General features: G+C 36.3%; 2 protein-coding genes across 2 annotated transcripts in view; both read left to right on the top strand.

Moving 5' to 3' along the window:
- The window catches only part of LOC135686902 (uncharacterized), a 156789-nt gene extending 136561 nt beyond the window's left edge, over positions 1 to 20228 (top strand). The window contains exons 54-109 of the mRNA XM_089110652.1: positions 274 to 396; positions 524 to 646; positions 772 to 894; positions 1022 to 1144; positions 1273 to 1395; positions 1523 to 1645; positions 1771 to 1893; positions 2021 to 2143; positions 2271 to 2393; positions 2518 to 2640; positions 2768 to 2890; positions 3016 to 3387; positions 3513 to 3635; positions 3761 to 3883; positions 4010 to 4132; positions 4257 to 4379; positions 4506 to 4628; positions 4754 to 4876; positions 5002 to 5124; positions 5251 to 5373; positions 5499 to 5621; positions 5747 to 5869; positions 5996 to 6118; positions 6245 to 6367; positions 6493 to 6615; positions 6742 to 6864; positions 6990 to 7112; positions 7238 to 7360; positions 7485 to 7607; positions 8027 to 8149; positions 8748 to 8870; positions 8998 to 9120; positions 9608 to 9730; positions 9854 to 9976; positions 10937 to 11059; positions 11188 to 11310; positions 11453 to 11575; positions 11701 to 11823; positions 11950 to 12072; positions 12203 to 12325; positions 12578 to 12700; positions 12933 to 13055; positions 13186 to 13308; positions 13437 to 13559; positions 13680 to 13802; positions 13920 to 14042; positions 14178 to 14300; positions 14493 to 14615; positions 14733 to 14855; positions 15318 to 15335; positions 15884 to 16032; positions 16266 to 16327; positions 16824 to 16963; positions 17528 to 17662; positions 17932 to 18037; positions 19257 to 20228. Of these exons, the coding sequence (XP_088966778.1) occupies positions 274 to 396; positions 524 to 646; positions 772 to 894; positions 1022 to 1144; positions 1273 to 1395; positions 1523 to 1645; positions 1771 to 1893; positions 2021 to 2143; positions 2271 to 2393; positions 2518 to 2640; positions 2768 to 2890; positions 3016 to 3387; positions 3513 to 3635; positions 3761 to 3883; positions 4010 to 4132; positions 4257 to 4379; positions 4506 to 4628; positions 4754 to 4876; positions 5002 to 5124; positions 5251 to 5373; positions 5499 to 5621; positions 5747 to 5869; positions 5996 to 6118; positions 6245 to 6367; positions 6493 to 6615; positions 6742 to 6864; positions 6990 to 7112; positions 7238 to 7360; positions 7485 to 7607; positions 8027 to 8149; positions 8748 to 8870; positions 8998 to 9120; positions 9608 to 9730; positions 9854 to 9976; positions 10937 to 11059; positions 11188 to 11310; positions 11453 to 11575; positions 11701 to 11823; positions 11950 to 12072; positions 12203 to 12325; positions 12578 to 12700; positions 12933 to 13055; positions 13186 to 13308; positions 13437 to 13559; positions 13680 to 13802; positions 13920 to 14042; positions 14178 to 14300; positions 14493 to 14615; positions 14733 to 14855; positions 15318 to 15335; positions 15884 to 16032; positions 16266 to 16327; positions 16824 to 16963; positions 17528 to 17662; positions 17932 to 18037; positions 19257 to 19413 (7043 nt within the window). The 3' untranslated portion in view covers positions 19414 to 20228. The remainder of the gene's footprint in view (positions 1 to 273; positions 397 to 523; positions 647 to 771; positions 895 to 1021; positions 1145 to 1272; positions 1396 to 1522; positions 1646 to 1770; positions 1894 to 2020; positions 2144 to 2270; positions 2394 to 2517; positions 2641 to 2767; positions 2891 to 3015; positions 3388 to 3512; positions 3636 to 3760; positions 3884 to 4009; positions 4133 to 4256; positions 4380 to 4505; positions 4629 to 4753; positions 4877 to 5001; positions 5125 to 5250; positions 5374 to 5498; positions 5622 to 5746; positions 5870 to 5995; positions 6119 to 6244; positions 6368 to 6492; positions 6616 to 6741; positions 6865 to 6989; positions 7113 to 7237; positions 7361 to 7484; positions 7608 to 8026; positions 8150 to 8747; positions 8871 to 8997; positions 9121 to 9607; positions 9731 to 9853; positions 9977 to 10936; positions 11060 to 11187; positions 11311 to 11452; positions 11576 to 11700; positions 11824 to 11949; positions 12073 to 12202; positions 12326 to 12577; positions 12701 to 12932; positions 13056 to 13185; positions 13309 to 13436; positions 13560 to 13679; positions 13803 to 13919; positions 14043 to 14177; positions 14301 to 14492; positions 14616 to 14732; positions 14856 to 15317; positions 15336 to 15883; positions 16033 to 16265; positions 16328 to 16823; positions 16964 to 17527; positions 17663 to 17931; positions 18038 to 19256) is intronic.
- Positions 20229 to 20356: 128 nt separating this feature from the next.
- Positions 20357 to 22348, top strand: LOC148959241 (uncharacterized). Its single transcript, XM_089110818.1, has one exon. It carries the CDS (start codon positions 21917 to 21919, stop codon positions 22346 to 22348), a length of 432 nt encoding a protein of 143 aa, XP_088966944.1. The 5' UTR covers positions 20357 to 21916.
- The last annotated feature ends 4148 nt before the right edge of the window (positions 22349 to 26496 follow it).

Raw genomic sequence — 26496 nt, forward strand, 5'->3', positions numbered from 1 at the left:
CAATTCGCTACGAAATGGTTTTTGCAAAAATTTGATGCCATCACCCACGAAAAGAACTTTTCTAAACAGAAGGCATGCTAGATACAGAACATTTATTGGACTGTGATACTTTGTGTACATTCACAAGTAGCAACTGGTTTATAAATTGGTTTCTAGTTTAGTTTCTCGTTCTATAAAATCGTCTGAATCCATTACTTCCCCTCAATTCTCCTTTTACCCACAACATGTACGCCATTTCAACATTGATTTACTGATTTAACTTTCTTTATAAAGACAACAATGAATGTACTCTTGGAACCCATAATTGTCACTCAAATGCAACTTGTAACAACACGGTAGGATCTTTCACTTGTGCTTGCAACAATGGATTTACAGGAAATGGAACCACATGTTCTGGTAAGTACCTTTAATGAAAATATCTCTTTTCCTGTCTTATTTATTTTCAAATGCTTTTGTCCCATTCTTCTTCACAAGCCTTATCCCTGTTAAACATTTTCACATTAAACTCTCTCTTTTTATTCAGACAATAATGAATGTACTCTTGGAACCCATAATTGTCACTCAAATGCAACATGTGCCAACACAGAAGGCTCTTACACTTGTGCTTGCAACAGTGGATTTACAGGAAGTGGAACAACATGCTCTGGTGATTTGCTTTGCTTAACATGTTTCTTTTTCTTCTCTTTTTTATTTAGCAATTCCACTTCCCCCTTCTTCACGAGTTTCATCCCTTTTTTGCATTTAGACAATTATTTTTCTTTTTTCATTCAGACAACGACGAATGTACTCTTGGAACCCATAATTGTCACTCAAATGCAACATGCGCCAACTCAGAAGGCTCTTTCTCTTGTGCTTGCAACAGTGGATTTACAGGAAATGGAACCACATGTTCTGGTAAGTACCTTTAATGAAAATATCTCTTTTCCTGTCCTATTTATTTTCCAATGTTTTTGTCCCATTCTTCTTCGCAAGCTTTTTCCCTGTTAAACATCTTAACATTCAACTCTCTCTTTTCATTCAGACAACAATGAATGTTCTCTTGGCACCCATAATTGTCATTCAAATGCAACATGTACCAACACAGAAGGCTCTTTCTCTTGTGCTTGCAACAGTGGATTTACAGGAAATGGAACCACATGTTCTGGTAAGTACCTTTAATGAAAATATCTCTTTTCCTGTGTTACTTATTTTCCAATGTTTTTGTCCCATTCTTCTTCACAAGCTTTATCCCTGTTAAACATCTTCACATTGAACTCTCCCTTTTTTATGCAGACAACAATGAATGTACTCTTGGAACTCATAATTGTCACTCAAATGCAAAATGTGCCAACACAGAAGGCTCTTTCTCTTGTGCTTGCAACAGTGGATTTACAGGAAATGGAACCACATGTTCTGGTAAATACGTTTGTTCAAAATATATCTTTTCCTGTGTTACTTATTTTCCAATGCTATTGTCCAATTCTTCTTCACACGCTTTATCCTTATTAAACACTTTCACATTAAACTCTCTCTTTTTATTCAGACAATAATGAATGTACTCTTGGAACCCATAATTGTCACTCAAATGCAACATGTGCCAACACAGAAGGCTCTTACACTTGTGCTTGCAACAGTGGATTTACAGGAAGTGGAACAACATGTTCTGGTGATTTGCTTTGTTTAAAATGTTTCTTTTTCTTCTCTTTTTTATTTAGCAATTCGACTTCCCCCTTCTTCACGAGTTTCATCCCTTTTTTGCATTTAGACAATTATTTTTCTTTTTTCATTCAGACAACGACGAATGTACTCTTGGAACCCATAATTGTCACTCAAATGCAACATGTGCCAACACAGAAGGCTCTTTCTCTTGTGCTTGCAACAGTGGATTTACAGGAAATGGAACCACATGTTCTGGTAAGTACCTTTAATGAAAATATCTCTTTTCCTGTCCTATTTATTTTCCAATGTTTTTGTCCCATTCTTCTTCGCAAGCTTTATCCCTGTTAAACATCTTAACATTCAACTCTCTCTTTTCATTCAGACAACAATGAATGTTCTCTTGGCACCCATAATTGTCATTCAAATGCAACATGTACCAACACAGAAGGCTCTTTCTCTTGTGCTTGCAACAGTGGATTTACAGGAAATGGAACCACATGTTCTGGTAAGTATCTTTGTTGAAAATATCTTTTTTCTTTTGTTACTTATTTTCCAATGCTTTTGTTACATACTTCTTCTCAAGCTTTATCCCTGTTAAACATCCTAACATACAACTATCTCTTTTTATTCAGACAACAATGAATGTACTCTGGGCACCCATAATTGTCACTCCAATGCAACATGTACCAATACAGTAGGATCTTTCACTTGTGCTTGCAACAATGGATTTACAGGAAGTGGAACAACATGTTCTGGTAAGTTGCTCTGCTTATAATGTTCCTTTCCTCTCTTTTTTATTTAGCAATTCCACTTCCCCCCTTCTTCACGAGTTTCATCCCTTTTTTGCATTTAGACAATCATTTTTCTTTTTTCATTCAGACAACGACGAATGTACTCTTGGCACCCATAATTGTCACTCCAATGCAACATGTACCAATACAGTAGGATCATTTACTTGTGCTTGCAACAGTGGATTTACAGGAAGTGGAACAAAATGTTCTGGTGAATTGCTTTGCTTGAAATGTTTCCTTTTTTTTTTCCTTTGCTATTTTTAATTCGTCTTCCCTTCTTCTTTCCGAGTTTTATACCTTTTTTGCATTTACACACTTATCTTTCTCTTATCATTCAGACAACGAAGAATGTACTCTTGGCACCCATAATTGCCATTCAAATGCAACATGTACCAATACAGTAGGATCATTCACTTGTGCTTGCAACAGTGGATTTACAGGAAGTGGAACAACATGTTCTGGTGAGTTGCTTTGCTTGAAATGTTTCCTTTTTCTTCCTTTGCTCTTTTGTAATTCCTCTTCCCTTCTTCTTTCCAAGTTTTATACCTTTTTTGCATTTATACACTTATTTTCTCTTTTCTTTCAGACAACGACGAATGTACTCTTGGCACCCATAATTGTCATTCAAATGCAACATGTACCAACACAGTAGGGTCTTTCACTTGTGCTTGCAACAATGGATTTACAGGAAGTGGAACAACTTGTTCTGGTGAGTTGCTTTGCTTGAAATGTTTCCTTTTCCTTCCTTTGCTCTTTTGTAATTCCTCTTCCCTTATTCTTTCCAAGTTTTATACCTTTTTTGCATTTACACACTTATCTTTCTCTTTTCATTCAGACAACGACGAATGTACTCTTGGCACCCATAATTGTCATTCAAATGCAACATGTACCAATACAGTAGGATCATTCACTTGTGCTTGCAACAGTGGATTTACAGGAAGTGGAACAACATGTTCTGGTGAGTTGCTTTGCTTGAAATGTTTCCTTTTTCTTCCTTTGCTCTTTTGTAATTCCTCTTCCCTTCTTCTTTCCAAGTTTTATACCTTTTTTGCATTTATACACTTATTTTCTCTTTTCTTTCAGACAACGACGAATGTACTCTTGGCACCCATAATTGTCATTCAAATGCAACATGTACCAACACAGTAGGGTCTTTCACTTGTGCTTGCAACAATGGATTTACAGGAAGTGGAACAACTTGTTCTGGTGAGTTGCTTTGCTTGAAATGTTTCCTTTTCCTTCCTTTGCTCTTTTGTAATTCCTCTTCCCTTATTCTTTCCAAGTTTTATACCTTTTTTGCATTTATACACTTATTTTCTTTTTTCATTCAGACAACGACGAATGTACTCTTGCCACCCATAATTGTCATTCAAATGCATTATGTACCAACACAGTAGGATCATTCACTTGTGCTTGCAACAGTGGATTTACAGGGAGTGGAACCACATGTTCTGGTTAGTTGCTTTTCTTAAAATGTTTCTTTTTCCTTTCTTTGTTCTTTTGAAATTCCTCTTCTCTTCTTCTTCCCGAGTTTTAAACCTTTTATTGCATTTAGACACTTATTTTCTTTTTTCATTCAGACAACGACGAATGTACTCTTGGCACCCATAATTGTCATTCAAATGCATTATGTACCAACACAGTAGGGTCATTCACTTGTGCTTGCAACAGTGGATTTACAGGAAGTGGAACAACATGTTCTGGTGAGTTGCTTTGCTTGAAATGTTTTTTTTCTTTCCTTTGCTCTTTTGTAATTCCTCTTCTCTTCTTCTTCCCGAGTTTCAATCCTTTTTTGCATTTAGACACTTATTTTCTTTTTTCATTCAGACAACGACGAATGTACTCTTGGCACCCATAATTGTCATTCAAATGCATTATGTACCAACACAGTAGGATCATTCACTTGTGCTTGCAACAGCGGATATACAGGAAATGGAACCACATGTTCTGGTGAGTTGCTTTTCTTAAAATGTTTCTCTTTCGTTTCTTTGCTCTTTTGTAATTCCTCTTCCCTTCTTCTTCCCGAGTTTTATACCTTTTTACCATTTAGACATTTCTTTCTCTTTTTTCATTCAGACAACGACGAATGTACTCTTGGCACCCATAATTGTCATTCAAATGCATTATGTAGCAATACAGTAGGATCTTTCATTTGTGCTTGCAACAATGGATTTACAGGAAGTGGAACAACATGTTCTGGTGAGTTGCTTTTCTTAAAATGTTTCTCTTTCCTTTCTTTGCTCTTTTGTAATTCCTCTTTCCTTCTTCTTCCCGAGTTTTATACCTTTTGAGCATTTAGACAATTATTTTCCTTTTTCATTCAGACAACGACGAATGTACTCTTGGCACCCATAATTGTCATTCGAATGCAGCATGTACCAATACAGTAGGATCTTTTGCTTGTGCTTGCAACAGCGGATTTACAGGAAATGGAACCACATGTTCTGGTGAGTTGCTTTGCTTGAAATGTTTCTTTTTCCTTTCTCTGCTATTTTGTAATTCCTCTTCCCTTCTTCTTCCCGAGTTTTTAACCTTTTTTGCATTTAGACACTTATTTTCTTTTTTCTTTCAGACAACGACGAATGTACTCTTGGCACCCATAATTGTCATTCGAATGCAGCATGTACCAATACAGTAGGAGCTTTCACTTGTGCTTGCAACAGCGGATTTACAGGAAATGGAACCACATGTTCTGGTGAGTTGCTTTGCTTGAAATGTTTCTTTTTCCTTTCTCTACTATTTTGTAATTCCTCTTCCCTTCTTCTTCTCGAGTTTTAAACCTTTTTTGCATTTAGACACTTATTTTCTTTTTTTTTTTCAGACAACGACGAATGTACTCTTGGCACCCATAATTGTCATTCGAATGCAGCATGTACCAATACAGTAGGATCTTTTACTTGTGCTTGCAGCAGCGGATTTACAGGAAATGGAACCACATGTTCTGGTGAGTTGCTTTGCTTGAAATGTTTCTTTTTCCTTTCTTTGCTCTTTTGTAATTCCTCTTTCCTTCTTCTTCCCGAGTTTTATACCTTTTTAGCATTTAGACAATTATTTTCTTTTTTCATTCAGACAACGACGAATGTACTCTTGGCACCCATAATTGTCATTCGAATGCAGCATGTACCAATACAGTAGGATCTTTTACTTGTGCTTGCAACAGCGGATTTACAGGAAATGGAACCACATGTTCTGGTGAGTTGCTTTGCTTGAAATGTTTCTTTTTCCTTTCTTTGCTCTTTTGTAATTCCTCTTCCCTTCTTCTTTCCAAGTTTTATACCTTTTTTGCATTTATACACTTATTTTCTTTTTTCATTCAGACAACGACGAATGTACTCTTGCCACCCATAATTGTCATTCGAATGCAGCATGTACCAATACAGTAGGATCTTTCACTTGTGTATGCAACAGTGGATTTACAGGAAGTGGAACAACATGTGCTGGTGAGTTGCTTTGCTTAAAATGCTTCTTTTTCCTTCTTTTGCTCTTTTGTAATTCCTCTTCCCTTCCTCTTCCCGAGTTATTTACTTTTTTTGCATTTAGACAATTATTTTTCTCTTTTCTTTCAGACAACGACGAATGTACTCTTGGCACCCATAATTGTCATTCAAATGCAGCATGTACCAACACAGTAGGATCATTCACTTGTACTTGCAACAGTGGATTTACAGGAAGTGGAGCCACATGTTCTGGTGAGTTGCTTTGCTTGAAATGATTCCTTTTTCTAACTTTGCTCTTTTGTAATTCCTCTTCCCTTCTTCTTCCCAAGTTTCAAACCTTTTTTTCCATTCAGACACTTATCTTCTTTTTTCATTCAGACAACGACGAATGTACTCTTGGCACCCATAATTGTCATTCAAATGCAGCATGTACCAACACAGTAGGATCATTCACTTGTGCTTGCAACAGTGGATTTACAGGAAGTGGAACAACATGTTCTGGTGAGTTGCTTTGCCTGAAATGATTCCTTTTTATAACTTTGCTCTTTTGTAATTCCTCTTCCCTTCTTCTTATCGAGTTTCAAACCTTTTTTGCATTTAGACCCCTATTTTCTTTTTTTTTCCAGACAACGACGAATGTACTCTTGGCACCCATAATTGTCATTCAAATGCATTATGTACCAATACAGTAGGATCTTTTACTTGTGCTTGCAACAGTGGATTTACAGGAAGTGGAACCACATGTTCTGGTGAGTTGCTTTGCTTAAAATGTTTCTTTTTCCTTTCTTTGCTTTTTTGCAATTCCACTTCCCCCTTTCTTCCCAAGTTTCAAACCTTTTTTTGCATTCAGACACTTATTTTCTTTTTTCATTCAGACAACGACGAATGTACTCTTGGCACCCATAATTGTCATGCAAATGCATTATGTACCAACACAGTAGGATCATTCACTTGTGCTTGCAACAGTGGATTTACAGGAAGTGGAACAACATGTTCTGGTGAGTTGCTTTGCCTGAAATGATTCCTTTTTATAACTTTGCTCTTTTGTAATTCCTCTTCCCTTCTTCTTATCGAGTTTTAAACCTTTTTTGCATTTAGACCCCTATTTTCTTTTTTTTTCCAGACAACGACGAATGTACTCTTGGCACCCATAATTGTCATTCAAATGCATTATGTACCAATACAGTAGGATCTTTTACTTGTGCTTGCAACAGTGGATTTACAGGAAGTGGAACCACATGTTCTGGTGAGTTGCTTTGCTTAAAATGTTTCTTTTTCCTTTCTTTGCTTTTTTGCAATTCCACTTCCCCCCTTCTTCCCAAGTTTCAAACCTTTTTTGCATTCAGACACTTATTTTCTTTTTTCATTCAGACAACGACGAATGTTCTCTTGGCACCCATAATTGTCATTCAAATGCATTATGTACCAACACAGTAGGATCATTCACTTGTGCTTGCAACAGTGGATTTACAGGAAGTGGAACAACATGTTCTGGTGAGTTGCTTTGCCTGAAATGATTCCTTTTTATAACTTTGCTCTTTTGTAATTCCTCTTCCCATCTTCCTATCGAGTTTTAAACCTTTTTTGCATTTAGACACCTATTTTCTTTTTTTTCCAGACAACGACGAATGTACTCTTGGCACCCATAATTGTCATTCAAATGCATTATGTACCAATACAGTAGGATCTTTCACTTGTGCCTGCAACAGTGGATTTACAGGAAGTGGAACCACATGTTCTGGTGAGTTGCTTTGCTTAAAGGCATTGAGTCATGGTAGATTGGCCTTTTCTATAGGGGGTAATTTGGATTCGGCTTGATCGCTGCTTTTTCATGTGATATTTGCATCCGTTGTTGTCAATTTGCTTTTGATGAAAATTGTTTTGACAATCAATACGAGATGAGTTCATGTGACCAGTTCCAGGTCAACCAACGGCATTACAGTCATGAAAACCATGACTCAGCGTTATTTGGCAGTTAGGGAATACCCAATCCATTTTTTCATGACTCAATTCCTTCAAAATATTTTTCCTTTCTTTTTATCTAGCAATGCCTCTTCCCTACTTCTTCACGAGGTTTTATCCTTTTTTATCATTTTCAATGGCTTTGAAAAAAGCAAACATTATTTATCATTTTCACACTATTTCTCTTTTTTCATTCAGACAACGATGAATGTACTCTTGGAACTCATAATTGTCACTCCAATGCAACATGTAGCAATACAGTAGGCTCTTTCACTTGTGCTTGCAACAGTGGATTTACAGGAAGTGGAACCACATGTTCTGGTGAGTTGCTTCGTTGAACGGATTTCTTTTTTTCCTTTTTTAAAAAAATCTTTTGCGCTACCGGCACGCTTTGCTACTATATTTGATAAGACCGGTTCAATATAGCACTGCACGAAAATACAAATCGCAGTTATTTACTCAAGACGACTGCCGCTAAGCATGCCGGTTGCTCAATAGCCCCTAATTTATTTTTACTGGTTATCTTTGGAATTATTATGCTTGTTTTATATTTGCTTAGGAATCGTAATTCTTCTTTAAGATATCAATGAATTAAATGAGTCGTTGAATTTCGGAAATTCGGACTCGAAAGCTTCTTTTCTGAGAGGTGGTTGCCTGGAAAGAGTTGATTTCACAGTCAATTTTTTTATTTCAAAGAAATAGGTCTTAAACCACACCTTCATGTTGTCAAAACAGCCATCCATCCATTTAGAAAGTGTTTTACAGGTCTACACAGGACATGATAAATACTTCAACTGTAGTGGTAAAGGCATTTTGATAAGAAAACTGTGAGCGATTCGCCAAAAACAAACTTATTCAAGAGGCAGATATTATTTTGGTAATCTATTTTAAGTTCTTTAATACTAAATAACTTTTCTAGATTTCAACGAATGTCCTGTTGGAACCCATAACTGTCACTCAAATGCAACTTGTACAAACACCAAAGGCTCTTTCACCTGTGCCTGTAAGAGTGGATTTACAGGAGACGGAACAACGTGTTCTGGTGAGTTTCCTTATCGAATTTGTTTCCTGCCTTTTCCTGTTTATAAGAAAAATGAACCTATCACCAATTTTTTGTAATTTTTATTCCTACTAAACCTTTATTTACCACCCTGAATTTTTTTATTAAGACAACAATGAATGTGTACTTGGAACCCATAATTGTCATTCAAATGCAACATGTACCAACACAGAAGGCTCTTTCACTTGTGCTTGCAACAATGGATTCACAGGAAGTGGAACCACATGTTCTGGTAAGTTGATTGGTATCAATTTTTTGTATTTAGTTAATTTGACATTGACCTTGTTTTGGTTCCTCAGGTCAGTCGGAAATATGATCATATGCTTGTTAGGTTTGCCAAGACGGTGCTTCTTGCGTAAAGAAAATATTACAGAAGGAGTTCGAGGCTAACTATAGGCCCTTCAATTCAAGAATCAAAAGGTTTCTCAATTGAATGTACATCTTTTTCAAAGTTTCTAGATTGAAGGATGATCAGGCTCCGCCAATAGGCCGAAAGGTGTTGCTATCATATTTACTAGCCTAAAATTTTCGATCTCTACCCTACCGCTTTATTCACGGTAGAATGTCAGACGTAATGTATAGGCATCTTTTAAAAATGTTTGCCTTATTGAAAGCCATTTCATGATCCTAAACCACTAAACAGTTTGTTTTTTTTCTTTTCCACTTCATTGTCATTTTCCCTATAAAGCATTTACTTAGATATGTTATTTTTTATTAAGACAACAATGAATGTACACTTGGAACCCATAATTGTCACTCAAATGCAACATGTACCAACACAGTAGGCTCTTTCACTTGTGCTTGCAACAGTGGATTTACAGGAAGTGGAACCACATGTTCTGGTAAGTTGCCCGATTGAATAAATTTATTTTACTCCTATTTCTTGTTAACATGTTTTTCCTGCTTTTCTCTAGAATTATTATCCCTGTTTGATATTTGCTTAAGAATCTTATTTCTTTTTTAAGATATTAATGAATGTACACTTGGAACCCATAACTGTCACTCCAATGCAACCTGTAGCAATACCGAAGGATCCTTTGTGTGTGCTTGCAAGAGTGGATTTACAGGAAACGGAGTCTCCTGTTCTGGTAGGTGTCCTTCATATCTTTTCTAAATCGAATTCTAAGTTTTTCAGGAATATTCAATGGGCTCTAACAATAGGGCGTAGATGGATGGTAGTATTTCTTAATCTGCCATGTAGTCAATAAAAGTTACTGATTTGATTTGAAAGATTATTTGAAGTGCCTCCTGATCATGCAAAATATTTTGAAACAAAAGTGTTGAACGTTATTTTGACGATTTTCAGGTGATCTCTATCTTTTACACGCATCATATATTAGATTTTCCTTATCAGCATCCTTTATAAAGAATTCCCGTCACTATCTGTTTTGCTGAAAAATTCAGATGTAGTAATTCCTGAACATGTAAAAACAAACTAAGGAATATTTTAAGGGCAGTTGATAATATTTACAGACAAAATCTCCAGAATGGTTATGTTCGTCAGTAAAGAACTTTTGACATCACTTGCTAGGTCTTATCAGGAATACAGATACTGTTTTGAAGACATTATCTAAATTGCAATAGAATTGAAAGGTTACATTTGAAAATAATTAAATCTGGAATGGATTACATCAGTTTAAGACTTGCAATGAGAAGCAGCGAAGGTATTTAAGAAATTTAAAACAAGTCAATGATTGAATGAGTCGTTGAATTTCGGAAACTCGGACTTAAAAGCTTGTTTTTCGAGAGAAGGTTGCCTAAACAGAGTTGCTTTCACAGTAAATTTTTTTAATTTCAAAGTAATAGAATGAGCTTGCCTAAAGAACTTAAGCCACGTCCTCATGCTATCAAAGCAGTGGTCCATTCATTTAGAAAATTTTTTGCAGCTTAGAGGTCGACACAGGACATGGTAAATGCTTCAACTGCAGTGTTAAAGGCATTTTGATAAGAGAACTGTGAGCGATTCGCCAAAATAAAAACTTATCAAAGAGGGAGATATTAATTTGGTAATCTATTTTCAGTTCTTCACTGCTGAATAATTTTTCTAGATTTCAACGAATGTCCTGTTGGAACCCATAACTGTCACTCAAATGCAACTTGTACAAACACCAAAGGCTCTTTCACCTGTGCCTGTAAGAGTGGATTTACAGGAGACGGAACAACGTGTTCTGGTGAGTTTCCTTGTCGAATTTGTTTCCTCTCTTTTCCTGTTTATAAGAAAAATGAACCTATCACTAATTTTTTTGTAATTTTTATTCCTATTAAACCTTTATTTACCGCTCTGAATTTTTTTATTAAGACAACAATGAATGTGTACTTGGAACCCATAATTGTCATTCAAATGCAACATGTACCAACACAGAAGGCTCTTTCACTTGTGCTTGCAACAATGGATTCACAGGAAGTGGAACCACATGTTCTGGTAATTGCTCTTTTTGAATGTGTTTCCTGTTCCAATCCAATTATTTATAAAATCGATTTTGTCTCCCTCTCTTTATGACTTTATTCCACATTTGTTTACCTTTATTCAACATTTATACACGTATTCGACCTTCTTTCTTAAGATAACAATGAATGTACACTCGGAACCCATAATTGTCACTCAAATGCAACATGTACCAACACAGTAGGCTCTTTCACTTGTGCTTGCAAGAATGGATTCACTGGAAGTGGAACCACATGTTCTGGTACGTTGCTTTGCCTTAAATGCTCCTTGTTCTCTTCTTTTTTATTTTCATTTCCTCTTCCCTTATTCTTCACAAGTTTTATCCCTATTTAGCATTTGCACCCTAATTTCTACTTTTTCTTTCAGACAACGACGAATGTACTCTTGGCAGCCATAATTGTCACTCAAATGCAACATGTACCAATACAGTAGGATCTTTTACTTGTGCTTGCAACAGTGGATTTACAGGAAGTGGAACCACATGTTCTGGTGAGTTGCTTTGCTTAAAATGTTTCTTTTTCCTTTCTTTGCTTTTTTGCAATTCCACTTCCCCCCTTCTTCACGAGATTTATCCCTTCTTTGCATTTAGACACTAATTTTTTATTTTTCATTCAGACAACGACGAATGTACTCTTGGCACCCATAATTGTCATTCAAATGCAACTTGTGCCAACACAGAAGGCTCTTTCACTTGTGCTTGCAACAATGGATTTACAGGAAGTGGAACCACATGTTCTGGTAAGCTGCCTTATCAAATGCATTGCTTATTTTCTTCATTATTATAAAAAATGCACCTTTCCCCTCTTTTTTAAATACTTTATATTTCTCTATTATTTATTTATGAATCCCATTTATTTTCTTTATTAAGACAACAATGAATGTACACTTGGAACACATAATTGTCACTTGAGTGCGACATGCACGAACACAGAAGGATCTTTCACTTGTGCTTGCAACAGTGGATTTACAGGAAGTGGAACCACATGTTCTGGTAATTTTTTTTTAAAGGATTTCTTTTTCTCCTAGTTCTTGTAAAATGCTTTTGTGCTCCGCTTTGCAACTGTCTTTTATAAGACCAGCCTACTATCGTACTGCATGAAATTACAAAACGTAATGATTTTCTCAAGACAAGTGCTGTTAAGAAACTCGGTTTTGCAAGAGCCTTTAACATATTTCTCCTGCTCATCTACAGAATTATCATGCATGTTAGATATTTGCTTAAGAATCCTATTTTCTCTTTAAGATATCAATGAATGTACACTTGGAGCCCATAACTGTCACGCCAATGCAACCTGTAGCAATACCGCAGGATCCTTTGTGTGTGCTTGCAAGAGTGGTTTTACAGGAAACGGAGTCTCCTGTTCTGGTAGGTTTCCTTCATATTTTTCCTAGCTTTAACTCTGATGGCAACGTCTGTGTAGATCGTCAGCATTTCTTGAAACATATCGACAAATAATATTTGCTGATCATCTGCACATAGACCAATCATAATTAGGAAAACTATGGAAAACTTGCCAAACAGAACGGCAGCATAAATAAGGCAGCAGAAAAATTTCCCACCTGTTTTAAGTCGTTTAATGGTAGCCCTTTTTTTCTAGATAATAACGAATGTCCTGTTGGAACCCATAATTGTCACTCAAATGCAACTTGTACCAACACGAAAGGCTCTTTCACCTGTGCTTGCAACAGTGGATTTACAGGAAATGGAACCACTTGTTCTGGTATGTTGCGTTTTGGATTGCGCTACTAGTTGTTTCCATGTATTGTTTTTTGGTCAATTTGTGCTTCCTGCTCTTGTTTATAATCATTGCTATGGAACTGTTACTTATGCATCTGATTTGCTCTATGTAGACAACAATGAATGTACACTTGGAACCCATAATTGTCATTCCAAAGCAACATGTACCAACACAGATGGCTCGTTCGCCTGTGCTTGTGACAGTGGATTTACAGGAACTGGAATAAAGTGCTCCGGTAAAGCTGAAATTATTTTTTTCTGAAATTATGAAATTATCATGTACCTCTTCGGCCTCTTTTTTCGTTTCTTGCTTTTATATCATTTCCATGTTTGATATGATAATTCTAATATCTATCTAATCTAGATATTGATGAATGTGCACTTGGAACACATAACTGCCACTCAGGGGCAACATGTACTAACACAGACGGATCATTTACTTGTGCTTGCAAACCAGGTTACAATGGAAATGGATTGACATGTACAGGTAAATATGTATTCATTATGTTTTTTCCTTTTTATTTTGAAAAGACAATGTCTGGTAATTTGTTTGCTGAAGATAAAGAATGCCATTAGCAGTATCTCTTAAAGCAATATTTTACTCTAGACAAAAACGAATGTACTCTTGGAACCCATAATTGTCACTCAAATGCAACATGTTCCAACACAGAAGGGTCTTTCACCTGTGCTTGTAAGAGCGGATTTACAGGAAGTGGAACTACATGTTCTGGTAAGTTGACTTGTTGAATTATTTGTTGTGCGCCTTAATTTAATCAAAAATTTTCCTCTTTCTGCTCCATTATGCCTGTTTATCATCTACTTAACGGGTGTTGTTTTATTTATTAAGACAACAATGAATGTACACTTGGAACCCATAATTGTCACACAAACGGCCTATGTGCAAATACCCAAGGCTCCTTCGCCTGCGCTTGCAAGAGCGGATTCACTGGAAATGGAACTTCTTGTTTTGGTTAGTTGTGTTACATTTTTTCCTGTCATTTTTTTACGAACGAAGCAACTGGAATTTTACTGTATCTTACTGGAGGGTTTTGCCTTCAATTTGCTAGGTTATGTTGCTAATCTTTCTCGTTTTTCTTCAATTTAGATAACGACGAATGTACGCTGGGGACGCACAACTGCCACGTGCTAGCAAACTGTCAAAATACAGCTGGCTCATTCACTTGTAGTTGCAAACCTGGCTACGGAGGAACCGGCAAGATATGCGCAGGTATGGCCTTTTTGTGTCATATCATCCCTTCGTTTTTGTTGCCAATATTTCAAGCATTTGTTTATTTTTAATCACTATTGTTATCTCTCCTCTTTTGCTCATGATAAAAATGCCTAATTTAACTCTCTATGAATTATCAACTTTCAATGTTGATGTGGTGATTATCTGTCTTTACTCTTTACTTACTTTTAGATATTGATGAGTGTGTGGCCAATCTGCATAACTGTGATGCAAACGCAAAATGCACCAATTCTGCAGGCTCCTTCTCGTGTGTTTGCAAAACTGGTTTTTCAGGAAATGGAACGGCTTGTACTGGTGAGATATATTATTTTATAGATAGTCTTTTTAGACCGTCTTGATCAATTACCCAAATAATATTTTTCTTTTGTACTCTCTATAAATTTTTATGCGTTTCATTTTTGTATCTTTTAGATATAAACGAATGTACTTCAGGGACGCATAACTGTGATGCAAATGCTGCATGCACCAACACCGCGGGGTCTTTCTCGTGTGCTTGCAACAGTGGTTATGTTGGAAGTGGAACGAAATGTGTTGGTAAGATATGTTTATATATTTGAGAGCATATACGCAATTTTATTGAAAGCATCTTGTCAAAGATGTTCAAATACTGAGCCTTGTCAATCAACAATGGAATTTGCACCTAGTATTTTTTTCATCTTTTAAACAACCTGGCATTTCACACAATAAAGTGGTGTGATTTTAATTATTTTTCAATACATTTAGAAGTGATTTACCAGAGCCTCCCCCTAATTGCAAAAGATTTTGTAGATAAATCAAAGAGATCCTGATATTGTTACAGTATTCTTACCTAAACCAAATGTACACTTAATCATTTCTCATCTAAGCCTCGGATTTGTAATTTGAGTAAAACTTTGGTTTCTTCGCTATGGCATTGATTCTCTAAGTAAAATATTATGATTGTTCATCTGCAAAGTACTTTCATATTTTTCATCGCTGAGTTTTTGTACCTGTCTAAGTCATTTTATTTTTTTCCAGCTGAAACGGTTGTTAAAGGTATGTATCATCTTTCTTTGCTATTGAATCTATGATTTGTTTTTATGAAAATTCAGCATTATGTTGAACTCTAGTGCGAGGATGGCTCAGTTGTTAGAGGCGCTGACTACAGACCCAAGGGTCCATGGTTCAAGTCCCTGTCATGACCGAACTTTCACCAAAAGTGGGGAGAGTCGGCAGCTCTCTGTAATTCCAGGCGTAGGAATCACGTGGTGTGGTCGCATCAAGAGGAACGACCAGGCCATTTCTCGATAAGCAAAACCTACTCAGTATCTTAAAAACTACCTCAGGATGCTAGTTAGAAACAAATACAAAATATTAGAATATTAAACGGGGTAGCTTCATCATCTTTTAACTGCCATTGTGGTATCCTGTTGTTTGTACCAACATGTTACATGACTAGCTTATAATGGCATGTGCCAGACATTCTAATGGTAGACTGCTTGTGGATCGTATTATAATTCCTTTTTATACATTATAATGATCATTTTCATGGGTGATCCTGTATCGTTCCAAAACTTTATGCCGTCGATTCGTTCTTTTTCCAGCAAAATCACAACTAAAAGCTTTTGCGACCATACCGAATCCGGTTCTTAATGGAAGGATTATCAACACGACTGACGATAAAGTGAAGAACGATCTTGCCGATCCATCATCAGCTCTTTACAAGGAACTTAACAATACCCTTACGCTTGAAGTACGTTGCACACAAAACACATTCTATAATATGATATGTAACGATGATATCTAATCTCAAAAAATGCTTTCTGGAAACGTTTTGAATTTTATGGTAATAACCTTACAAAATCGAAAGAGCCTGCCTATCTGCTTATAATATTAAAGCAATAAAAACAATTTAATGAGAATATAACGTATATATTCGATTGTTCTTCAATTGAGCTAATTTTCTTGCATTTTTCTTTTTTAAAGCTAAACAGGAAAATAAAGGCAAAAAGGAATGACGTCATGTCTGTAACTGTTAACGGTTTTGTGTAAGTCCAACTTCTACGTTTCTCCATATCAACAACTGATAAAAGGCTTTTCCACAACTTATAAGTACAGTTAGCAAAGTTAGTTTCATAAAAATTCGTTGTAACAGCTAGATTTTAGCTTAATTCAACCATGATCACGATCTATAACTGAATACCTTTTGCAGCTCTGTTTTTGTTACTAAGAATATAAAAAAGAACAAATTTTCGACCTCCTGATGACATAGCTCAGAAAACGTACGATGCTTTAAAACGTAAATCTTAGAATTGGCCCCATCCCCCACCCTCTTTGAAAAAGCCCGCATCTTATTTTCTGAATTAATAGGCCCCCGGGATGCACATTCGATGATGGGTATTGGCAAAAGGCAATGTTTTCTAGAATTAATATCTTGTTTTTTCTCTCAGAGAAGAATAGATATTCGAATTTCACATTGATTTCGGCTTGTTAGTTATGAGTTTTTATTTAAGTGTCACCCTTTCAACTAATTTTTTTCAACAGGACTGGCAGCTTGATCGTTAACTTCACGATAGAATTTTCAACAACACCGACAGAGACTCCTGCAGAGATAGAAAAATCCATCTCTGATGCGGTCAATGGAACACTAGGAGGAGCCTCTGTAGATAAGGTTTTCGTTCAAGGTAAATAGAAAGGATTTTACCTCACATAAAGATCGTGTTTCTTTTTCAGTTTCTTGTTTCATTCGATTGCTTTCCGGTTAGGAAGAGTGTTAGATAATAGCATTAGATAATAGCATTTGGAATTTATGGTATGTGGCTCCAAGGATTTTGAGACCTATCAAATAAAAAAATTCTGCAGGATGGCGATATTGCCTAAAATAGTTTCGCAAATATTGGAAAAAAACACTAATAAGGATTTTCAAGGGCAGTGTATTCTTTGCTGTAATCTTTGCTGAAATACCTAAAATTTAATTACGTTTCATCTAATTTTAACATGCTTAACAATTTTTTCTGTCATTATTTATCAAATTTTCTTGCAAGCTTGTTCCCAGGTTCCGATATACCTTGCAGCAATGGAGTGATGGCTATGTTTCTGTTCAACTGTTAATTTTCATAATAATGGATTTTCAAGACTTTTCAGGAAATGACAAAGGACATTTTTGGCCTAGCACGGTTCAGCTGTAAAGTAGCAATTGCAAATCAGTTCCTTATTGACGAAATTATGCTCAATCTTCTTACCTGCAGATCAAAACGAATGTGACCTCGGAACACACCAATGCCACACAAATGCAAATTGTAAAAACACCTACGGCTCTTACACTTGCGCCTGCAAGTCGGGATACACAGGCAATGGCTTTTCTTGCACAAAGGAAGACAAGGGTAGGCAGCATTTTGTCAAACTACAAGTACCCACCAATGAAACTTAAAATCAAATTTATAGAACAATATTTTGTTAATGATATTAATTGCACAAATGCAAAGCTTTTTCATGCTGTTTGCCTATCATTTATTATTTCAAATATGGATCATTTCAGTTCTCTAAATTTAACAAGAGATCTCAGTTCAACGCTTTTTATTTTCTTTGGACTTTTTAAATTTTTGTCCAGTCTTCGCCAATATGAAGTGCAAATTTCATTTTTTTCTTGCAGACTACAAGGTTTTGGCCATTGTTTTGTCCGTGGTTCTGCTCTTCTTACTCCTCTTGATCTTCCTGATCATAATCATTGTCAGAAGACGAAGAAATAATAAGGCAGGGTAGGTTTCTTTATCAATCTATTTGATATTTAATTTCTGAACAAAATTCCGAAGTATTCGGCCATGAGAGGAACTTCACAAGTTAAGTGTGTACAAAATGAAAAATGGCTTATTCATACTTAGAGGAACAGCTTCGATTGCTACTTTTAAATGGTGTTTTTATATTGTTTGTTAATATTTAAATGGAATCAAGCTAAAATATTGCTAGAAATATATTCATAACTTATAGGCATACGGCAAATTCACCATCCAAAAGGAACACCAAGAGAAGGACAAAATTACAGAGGATTTAGACCTTGCCTTTTTAAGAATTCGAAATGTATCCATCGGTTTTAGTATAGGATCATAGGATACAAACTTGTCAAAATTGTGCAAATTTTAAACAAGCACCCAGAAATGGTCATTCCAGCCTGCTTTAGGGAAAAATTGTTTTTTTCTTTATGGAAACAGTTCGGTGCTAAGAGAGTCCTGTAAATATTTAGAAATGCCTTGGATTTAGAAATGCCAACTAGAGAGAGGAAAAGCAGATTAGTTTTTGCTAGAAAGTCTCGTTTTGTCCACACTTTGAAGTCATTTCCTATTTATTCAAAAATTGTTACGAGGATGGCTTAATGGTTAGCGTCGCTGACTATAGATCAAAAGAACTGTGGTTCGGGACATTATACAGCTTTCACCAAGAGTGTGACAAGTTGCCAGCTCTCTATGATTCTAGGCACGGAAATAATCAAAAGAAGGACCAGGATACTGCTCGATAAGCATAGCACCTCGGGGTGCTAAAAAACTCTTTTCGGGTGCTGAATAAAAACAAATACAAATACTTCATTCCTACCAGTCAAAGACGTTTGGTTATTTGTGAATTTTTGTACCGAAATGATATTTAATTTGTAGTCCCAACCTCTCCAAGTCTATCAGGTAGCATGTTCTCACAAGAATCAGGCAAAAAATCATTTCCGGATTGGGAACAGGTCTTTGCAAATAATGCCCATATGAAATTATAGAATTATAGGCAAGAACATATGAAATGCTCATATGAAATGGAAATTAAAGATAAGTTAGCATTCGCTTCAAAATCCTAAGTTACTGGGCTCTCAACAAAATTACTGGCCTACAAAGGCCATTTTCTATTTAGGTGTATTAAACTGCCACGCCTTTGGTGTTGTACAATATTTCGTTTTAAAGAAATGGTTTTGCTTATAATGAGCTTTCTATTTTGTTCCAGGGAACCAGAATTTCCACCTCCGAGAGCTGAGATCACCTTTGAGAGAAACAAAACCATGCGAGCTCAGGCTGCACCTGAAGGTGCCAATCCGCCAATAACGGGTAAAGAGCAACTCGGCCGAGTTTCCCCATCTTACTTTTACGAAATTTCAGAATAAATAGAATTTTCTCTTATTCAAAGAAAATAACAAACAACTGTAAATTATCAGCTAATTTTTTAATTTTTTTAGAATTTGTATTGTGAACAATGTACCTTGCAATATTTTTATATAATTTTGCTACCTGTAATTGAATTTTGCTAAATGTTTGCACTTTTGACGAAGCAGTATTAATACTGGAATTTTTGCTATTTAGTGTTGTTTTAGGTTTTTTGCCTAACAATTTTCATGAACATACCATTCGTAATTAATGCAATAATCAGTTTTTTAGCCTTTTTTGTAATTTCGTATGTAGAGTTTGCAGATAATTTTACAAAACTAACGAATACTGTAGATGCACTATACGTGAGCTCCATGAAAACTTTCCCTAGGTCAGATAAAGCCCAATAGATTCAGTTGGAGTTTGAAACAACAATAAAACATCTTATGATATAGTATCGTTGCTTAACGAGCATGTTTTCAGGTTTTTCTAGTCAATTGAGCACTAGCATATATGATATGGAAGTTGTAAACACCAACATTGACAAGGAATATAGTCACACACTGTTATTTGTCTAAAATGGCCTGTACCCAACCGTTTGAAGAATTACATCTGTATGATTTACTTGAAATGCTGACCTCACCCAAGAAGATTGAACTCATCAATTTTTTGGACACAATCAATCAATAAATTTGAGCTTAAGTTAGTTCTACACTAAAGATGAATTAACAATTAACGGTACTTATTATGTTGCCTTAGCGTTTTTAAATGTTTCTGTAACTCAATTTTTAGCCTATAAATTGCTTACTTTTTTATAAATATGAATGCATTATAATTTTTTGTATTTTCCCTTTTTGTGTCTCCTTGCTGATAAGATCAAAGAAAGCCTTTCCTCTTGGCAAGTTTAATCAATTTGTAATTTACAGTGCGATTTCGTACTGAAAGACATTTTCTACTGTCAAACATAAACCAGTGGTCAGAAAAGTTTGGTCTTCAAAAAGTATGCGCAATAGAACACCCAGATTCAAAACGTACATAGCACCGCCCCCGTAAAAACTGGTAGCCTTTTAATGTATTTAAGCATTAAAAGGAAATTTTTACCCGCTTTGTTTAATTTTCTACAGCAACCCTTTGGTTAAACACCCATTTACTATATCCTCACTACCGCCAGATTCCTGAGCAACATCAAGCGCTCAATTAGATTTGCTCAAGTTGCAATCTTTAATCATTCCATTATTGTGCTTTCTTTCTACCTTTGCCAATCAAGGGCGAACGTCCCGCTTTCAACACCATCTCGTTCATCCGATGACTAGCCTACCTTCGCTATTTCTTCGCCATAAAATGCCATAAAGTTTAGTTTAATTTGTCAAAAACTAGACAAAACATGGCAAAGGAAATGCCTTAGATTAAAAAGTTTGACTTCCGCTCAAAATAATTTTAGTGCAAGAATGTAAGAAAATTTGAGGTCAAGTCCTTAGCTGATTTTCAAAGAATTTTTATCATTTTTTGATGACGTCATCCAAAACAAGTAACTTCCGGTGATTACTTTTTTGATCGGTGGTGACTTTGATTAGAAATCTCAATGATCGATTTAGTTTGAATGTGAAATAAAATTTAAGGCTAGACAGTTTGCTAGTGCTTTCTACAAAATTCCCTGTCTATGGGCATTCGTAATAGACTGGTTCCATTTCTCTAAAATAGTTCTTAAAAAGAGATCAAGAGGCATTTTCGGGTAGAAGCTGGGATCCAGTTTATTTTGGGTATTTCGACCATGCTGATTACGAATTTGGCGGATCCCAAGTGAAATTCGCTAATTTAAAGGCTTAATTTGCATATTCAAAATGGCTGCCGTTCAGAAAACTTCAAGGTATAACCAAGGGACCCTCCGAACCGCATAAAGTTCTGGCAAGTGGTTGAATATAGCAAATAATGAAAAAGTAAAGAAATTCAAGAATCTTTGTTGCATGCAGCCGATCTTGGTCAGCAACAAATTTTAAGCTTTGTCACGCACAGAGTGACGCCGTCTGACACAGAGCCCATGATATCCTTCAACGAACCATTAAAAAGATGCAGAGCGCTTACCTTTCAAAGCCTATATGAAGTTCCAATAAATTCAAACTACAAGGAGAAGCAGACGATTTTCAAGGCCGATCGAAATATCCTCATGCGGCTGATCACTGCTTATGAAGGCAGCCGTAAAGTTGATCTTAAGAGTGTGCTTTCTCATGAATTGACGCCTCATCTCTCACTGAAATGAACTGTTCTCTTCGGACTGGAAGCAAGTCTGTCCTTATTGACAAGCTAACGGATAGCATCAATCGTCAAGAGTGTATCGATCTTCATGGAATAACAGCGTGCTTAATCATCGATGGTCAGGCTCTAGTGGTGTTATTAGGCAAACCAAATGGTTGCTGTTCGTTTCGTGATTTAGCAGACACCTTTGTTTCAAATGGGTAAACGCTACCAGAGATTTAGCAGTGCTTCAAATGGGTAAACGCTACCAGAGATTTAGCAGTGCTTCAAATGGGTAAACGCTACCAGAGAATCGACGTTGTTTTTGACCGCTATAGACAACTATCAATCAAAACTAGTACCAGACTAAGGCGGAAAAAAACTAGCCGGCCTGTTCGCCGAGTTAAAGAGAGCGGTTTGGTACCTCTTCCAAAGTTCTGGTCAAACTTCTTTGCATTGCCAGAAAACAAAGCAGATCTTGCACGATTCCTGTCAGAAGAGTTGCTTCGCCAAGCAACTGAAGATAAAGAAATTGTTACAGCTGGTGGATTTATCAATGAATTGCTTGCCCAGTCATCGAAATACTACACTGATACCTTGTCTTTGATTGCAGACAATAAAGAAGCAGACACCAGACTTGCCCTTCGTGCTATCAATGTCACCTGCAATTACTGCATAGTAGTTGCTACTAGAGATGCTCATCATTCTGGTGTCCCACTGTGAACGAATGCGATGCAATGATCTTTGGATGATGTCCGGAACGTCAAAGAAGAGGAAATATATCCCAGTCAAAGAGATTCTTCACGCCTCGCTAGGGGGATCTGTTCAAGCACTCATCCCCTTTCACACTCTTACTGGATGTGAAACAACTTCGTACCTGTCTGGGAATACAAAGGCATCTGCATGGAAAGTTTTTAAAGAGTCGCATGAACTCTTGTAAAACATGGAAGAAGGAGGTATTAACGAAAAAGTTATGCGGAAAGCAGAAAAAATGTTTTGCCATGGTTTTGGTGCAAACCACAAATGAAGCCCAACACGTTCTATTTTTCAAGAAAATAAAATCCGAGGCATTGCCTCCAACAAATGATGTGGCACATCTTCATATAAGAAGAGCACACTTCCAAGCAATGATATGGAAACAAGCTGGATCACCGCATCAAGACTTATCGTCACCTACAGTTTTCGGATGGGAGCTTTCCGAAGATCGATTAAAGCCGATTCTAATGACAGTGAAGCAATCCTTACTGCTTTTCTGGAGATGATCTTTTGTGGATGTAACATACGATGCAGAAACTCATATAGCTTAGTTTGCTTTAAGATTCAGATCAGACACTCCTTCAAATCTTAATGTAGGGTCAAGCTTCACACTGCAGGCCTTGCGCATATCAACATGAGAAGAATCCTCAAAAATTAGCAATGAAGTTTCAAGTGAAACTACAACTGTTCTTTTTCTCTTAAGAATGATTAGTCAGAAGATAGTGTTAATTTGCGCAAGGCCTGTAATGTAGCAAGTTGTATGGCATATGCAGCAAAGCTGAAAACAACGATTTCCACTGACCTATAATCGATTAGATTCAAGCTTGGACACACGTTAGAGACCTTCACAAAAATGCATCATAGTAGAACTGGATATACAAAAGGAACGTGTTCAGCGACTTGAATATTCAATATTGAGATTTCACCTGATTACTACTTGGGAGAAAATTTCATTTGAGAAAATGTCATAGATAAACTTGTCGTTAGTTCGAAAAATGAAGAGCCGAAAGTTTGCCATTTCTCCTAAAATTAAATGGGCTGAATAAAACTGGAAGATTTTATTTTAAATGGTAGACACTAACCAGCTAGAAAACCAAATCAATGAGTATAATTTTTGCCGGAGGATCATAGATCATCGAGAATGCCACTATTCGACTGATTTCGACGAGACCTTTGAAATGTTGCATGACCTTTTCAATTTTTGATGGCGTGAACAATTTTTAAGTTAATCACGTCATCATATTTATGACGTCATGTAAATCACAGAAAATGTAATAGATCAACTTTACTAGCCGAAGTTGGTTCTCTTTATCTTTAAAAGTAAATTCAAGACATTTTAGAGTATCTGCACCAGTAATTAGGAGTTTAAATGAAACAATGACAAATTGGTGTAAATAAATCATGAATAAGCGATATAGATAATAAGCTTAGATGGAAATCATATCTCTGTTTTTACTTTTTGGTGCATTTTGATACATTCTAGAGACATTATAAAAGGACTTAATAATTAAAACTGAGATATTACCAATAGTTGGCAAATTCTGCCATTTTCTTCAATTATGACATCATAATGACGGCATGGATGTAATGAAAAATTTAAAAAGTTCCTTGTTTTAGATTATGTTGCTGTACACCATTTTATCAAGTTCTGTCCTCATAACAGCAATATTAGTGATTATCCTATTTGAATGCAGTGTCATGGATTTTCTTGACAGCATTTTAAAGATTTCGACTGGCAGCCATTTTGATAAGAAAATTAAGCCCTTAAATGAGCTAATTTCGCTTGGGATCCTCGAGATTCGTAATCAGCATGGTCGAAATACCCAAAATCAACTGGATCCCTGCTTCTACTAAAAAATGCCCCTTGTTTTATAATTTCTTGGAATTGGAACCAGTCTATAAGGAGTAAAACGAAGAAAATGAAGATTGGAAGGGAATTACAAGAAAAATAAAGAATTATTAAAGAATTTCAAGAATATAGTACAAAATCTTATAGATTTTTCTTGCCCATTTATTCTGGCTTGGAAATATATGTTTATGTACCGAAGACACAACACAAGAAGTATATTGGGTTGGATTTAATTGAATTATCCTACTGGTCATTCAGGGCGTCATTGATATGTACATACGCGATTTTTTTATATTTGGAATAGCCCCCTCCCTCCGCCTTGTACGCAGTCACACTTCTTTGGTGCCCGTACTTTCTCCTTTCTGAGTTGTCCATTCCTTTTACTGACTCACCCTGCGTTGTTATTGACTGCCGTTCGTGATGGTCTCTTGTGACGTGCTAACTCGCGTTTTATCGTTTCTACTCTACATGATAACGTGCAATTCAAAGAAGTCGTTTGGCCTTGTGAGGATTCTGATTTGATGCACTAGGATAAGGTGTGTGGTTTAGAAGCACTTTTATTCCCTCGGTTGAACATAGGCCCATAGCGTGGGTCTCAATTTGCTTTGTGAAGCCTTATTATAAGAGTGTTGATCGTTCTTCTACGAGATGACTGGATCAGAGCTAAGTATACGATGCCCTAAATGATGACTCGCCAGGTATGAGTTCCTCTACTGTTTACTAAGTATTTTTACCAAGCATTTAAATTAATTGGCCTTCGATATCTTGGTTTCCTTGTAATTCAATTTTATCCAGTGTTGATACAGATTTGAGCGTTCATTGGAAGTTCGTTGGAAATTTTGTCAGCTGTGGCTCGTACTTACTTTGAACGCACATGAATCTTTAAGCGAATATAAGATTTGATATCTTTATAGATTTTAGGATATATTTTTGATAGGAATGATTTCATGTTTATATGATACAATTGGTCCAACCAGACCTTGTCGATAGCTATTATTGTATCGAGAATTTGCTTAAAAATTAGTTTTAAGCTCTTTCTCCTTTAGCCTTCAATCAAGATTTTGGTGATACATCATTTATGGTATCAATTTTAGATTTGAGCTTGGTAAATGGCTACTGACATTCAACAATTTGGGTGCTGTTTAGAGGACTCAGAATTGGGCCAATATATAAGGCCCTCTTGGCTCATTTTGATTATGAAAGATTTAAGTATATATTCTGCTGTCAATTTATTATGGCGGTGAGAGGCAACGGACAACACTTAAAAAGTCTTCGGCTTGCCCCATTCATGTTTTAGGGCCCGTTCACACTACAACATCAAAACCTTATAAATTTTTGCCTATTGTTTTATCTTTAAAGGCAGCATTAGGCCCTATTCGCACTGCAAGTATGATAATGTTTGTCAAACCCGATATTCTCACGCCAATTAAAAAAACTTTTTCAAGATTGACAATGTTTGTCAGACTTCTGTTCGCATTAGGCAGTTTTCTGAGATGTTGTATTGTTATCTAACACGTTGCAGGCTGCCATTAAGAAATTGTACCTTTTTAAATTGTGACATGATTTCAAATAGCACCCTGGGCTTTTTTATTGGTGTTAACATAATTCTGGCATGTCCGTCGAGTCACCCGCTGGTTATCATAGATTTTCATGAGATTGTGATGCTCCAGAGCTCTACGACGGAACCTTTGACGAATTAGTCGAAACGTTACAATTTGTCAGATTTCAGATTTTGCTGTTCGCACTCTACCAATTAAACTACTTCCTGACAAACCCTTGCCGCCTTTGAAGATAGAACAATAAGGGATTAGCATTATCAGGTTTCTAGATGCAGTGCGAATAGGGCCTTAGATTTTTAGGAAACTGTATAATTGGTACAGTGCGAAAAGGCAAAATCTGTTTTTCACCAGACAGCCCGATTTTCACTAATCCCTCAAATATTCCGTCGTAGAGCCCCGAAGCAGTACTTTTTATGAAAATCAATGATTAACCAGCATGAAACGGGAAAGACATGCCATCATGTCTGTCAGAGTTGCGATTCTGTGCTTGTGTACTCAATATTGAAAGAGGGGTGAACCAAAACCGAGCAAACCAATCGCCTCTTTTCTAGAATAAAACTAATAATTTTGGCATAATGTTTAGAATCAAGCTTTCCAATATTCTTTCATCGTATAAAGTGTGTTTTAACCAGGATGCTTCGGGCCGAGGGAAACTCCAAAACACTTGGGATCTGCTTGATTTTTTAATTTTGCGTCTTTGATAAACC

The sequence above is a fragment of the Rhopilema esculentum genome, chromosome 10 (assembly GCF_057945365.1).
Source record: "Rhopilema esculentum isolate cy_ngs chromosome 10, ASM5794536v1, whole genome shotgun sequence".
Lineage (NCBI taxonomy): Eukaryota > Metazoa > Cnidaria > Scyphozoa > Rhizostomeae > Rhizostomatidae > Rhopilema > Rhopilema esculentum.

What these genes read in the sequence shown, in the direction of transcription:
- LOC148959241 (XM_089110818.1), top strand. Translation starts at nt 21,917, where the DNA reads ATGGGTAAACGCTACCAGAGAATCGACGTTGTTTTTGACCGCTATAGA.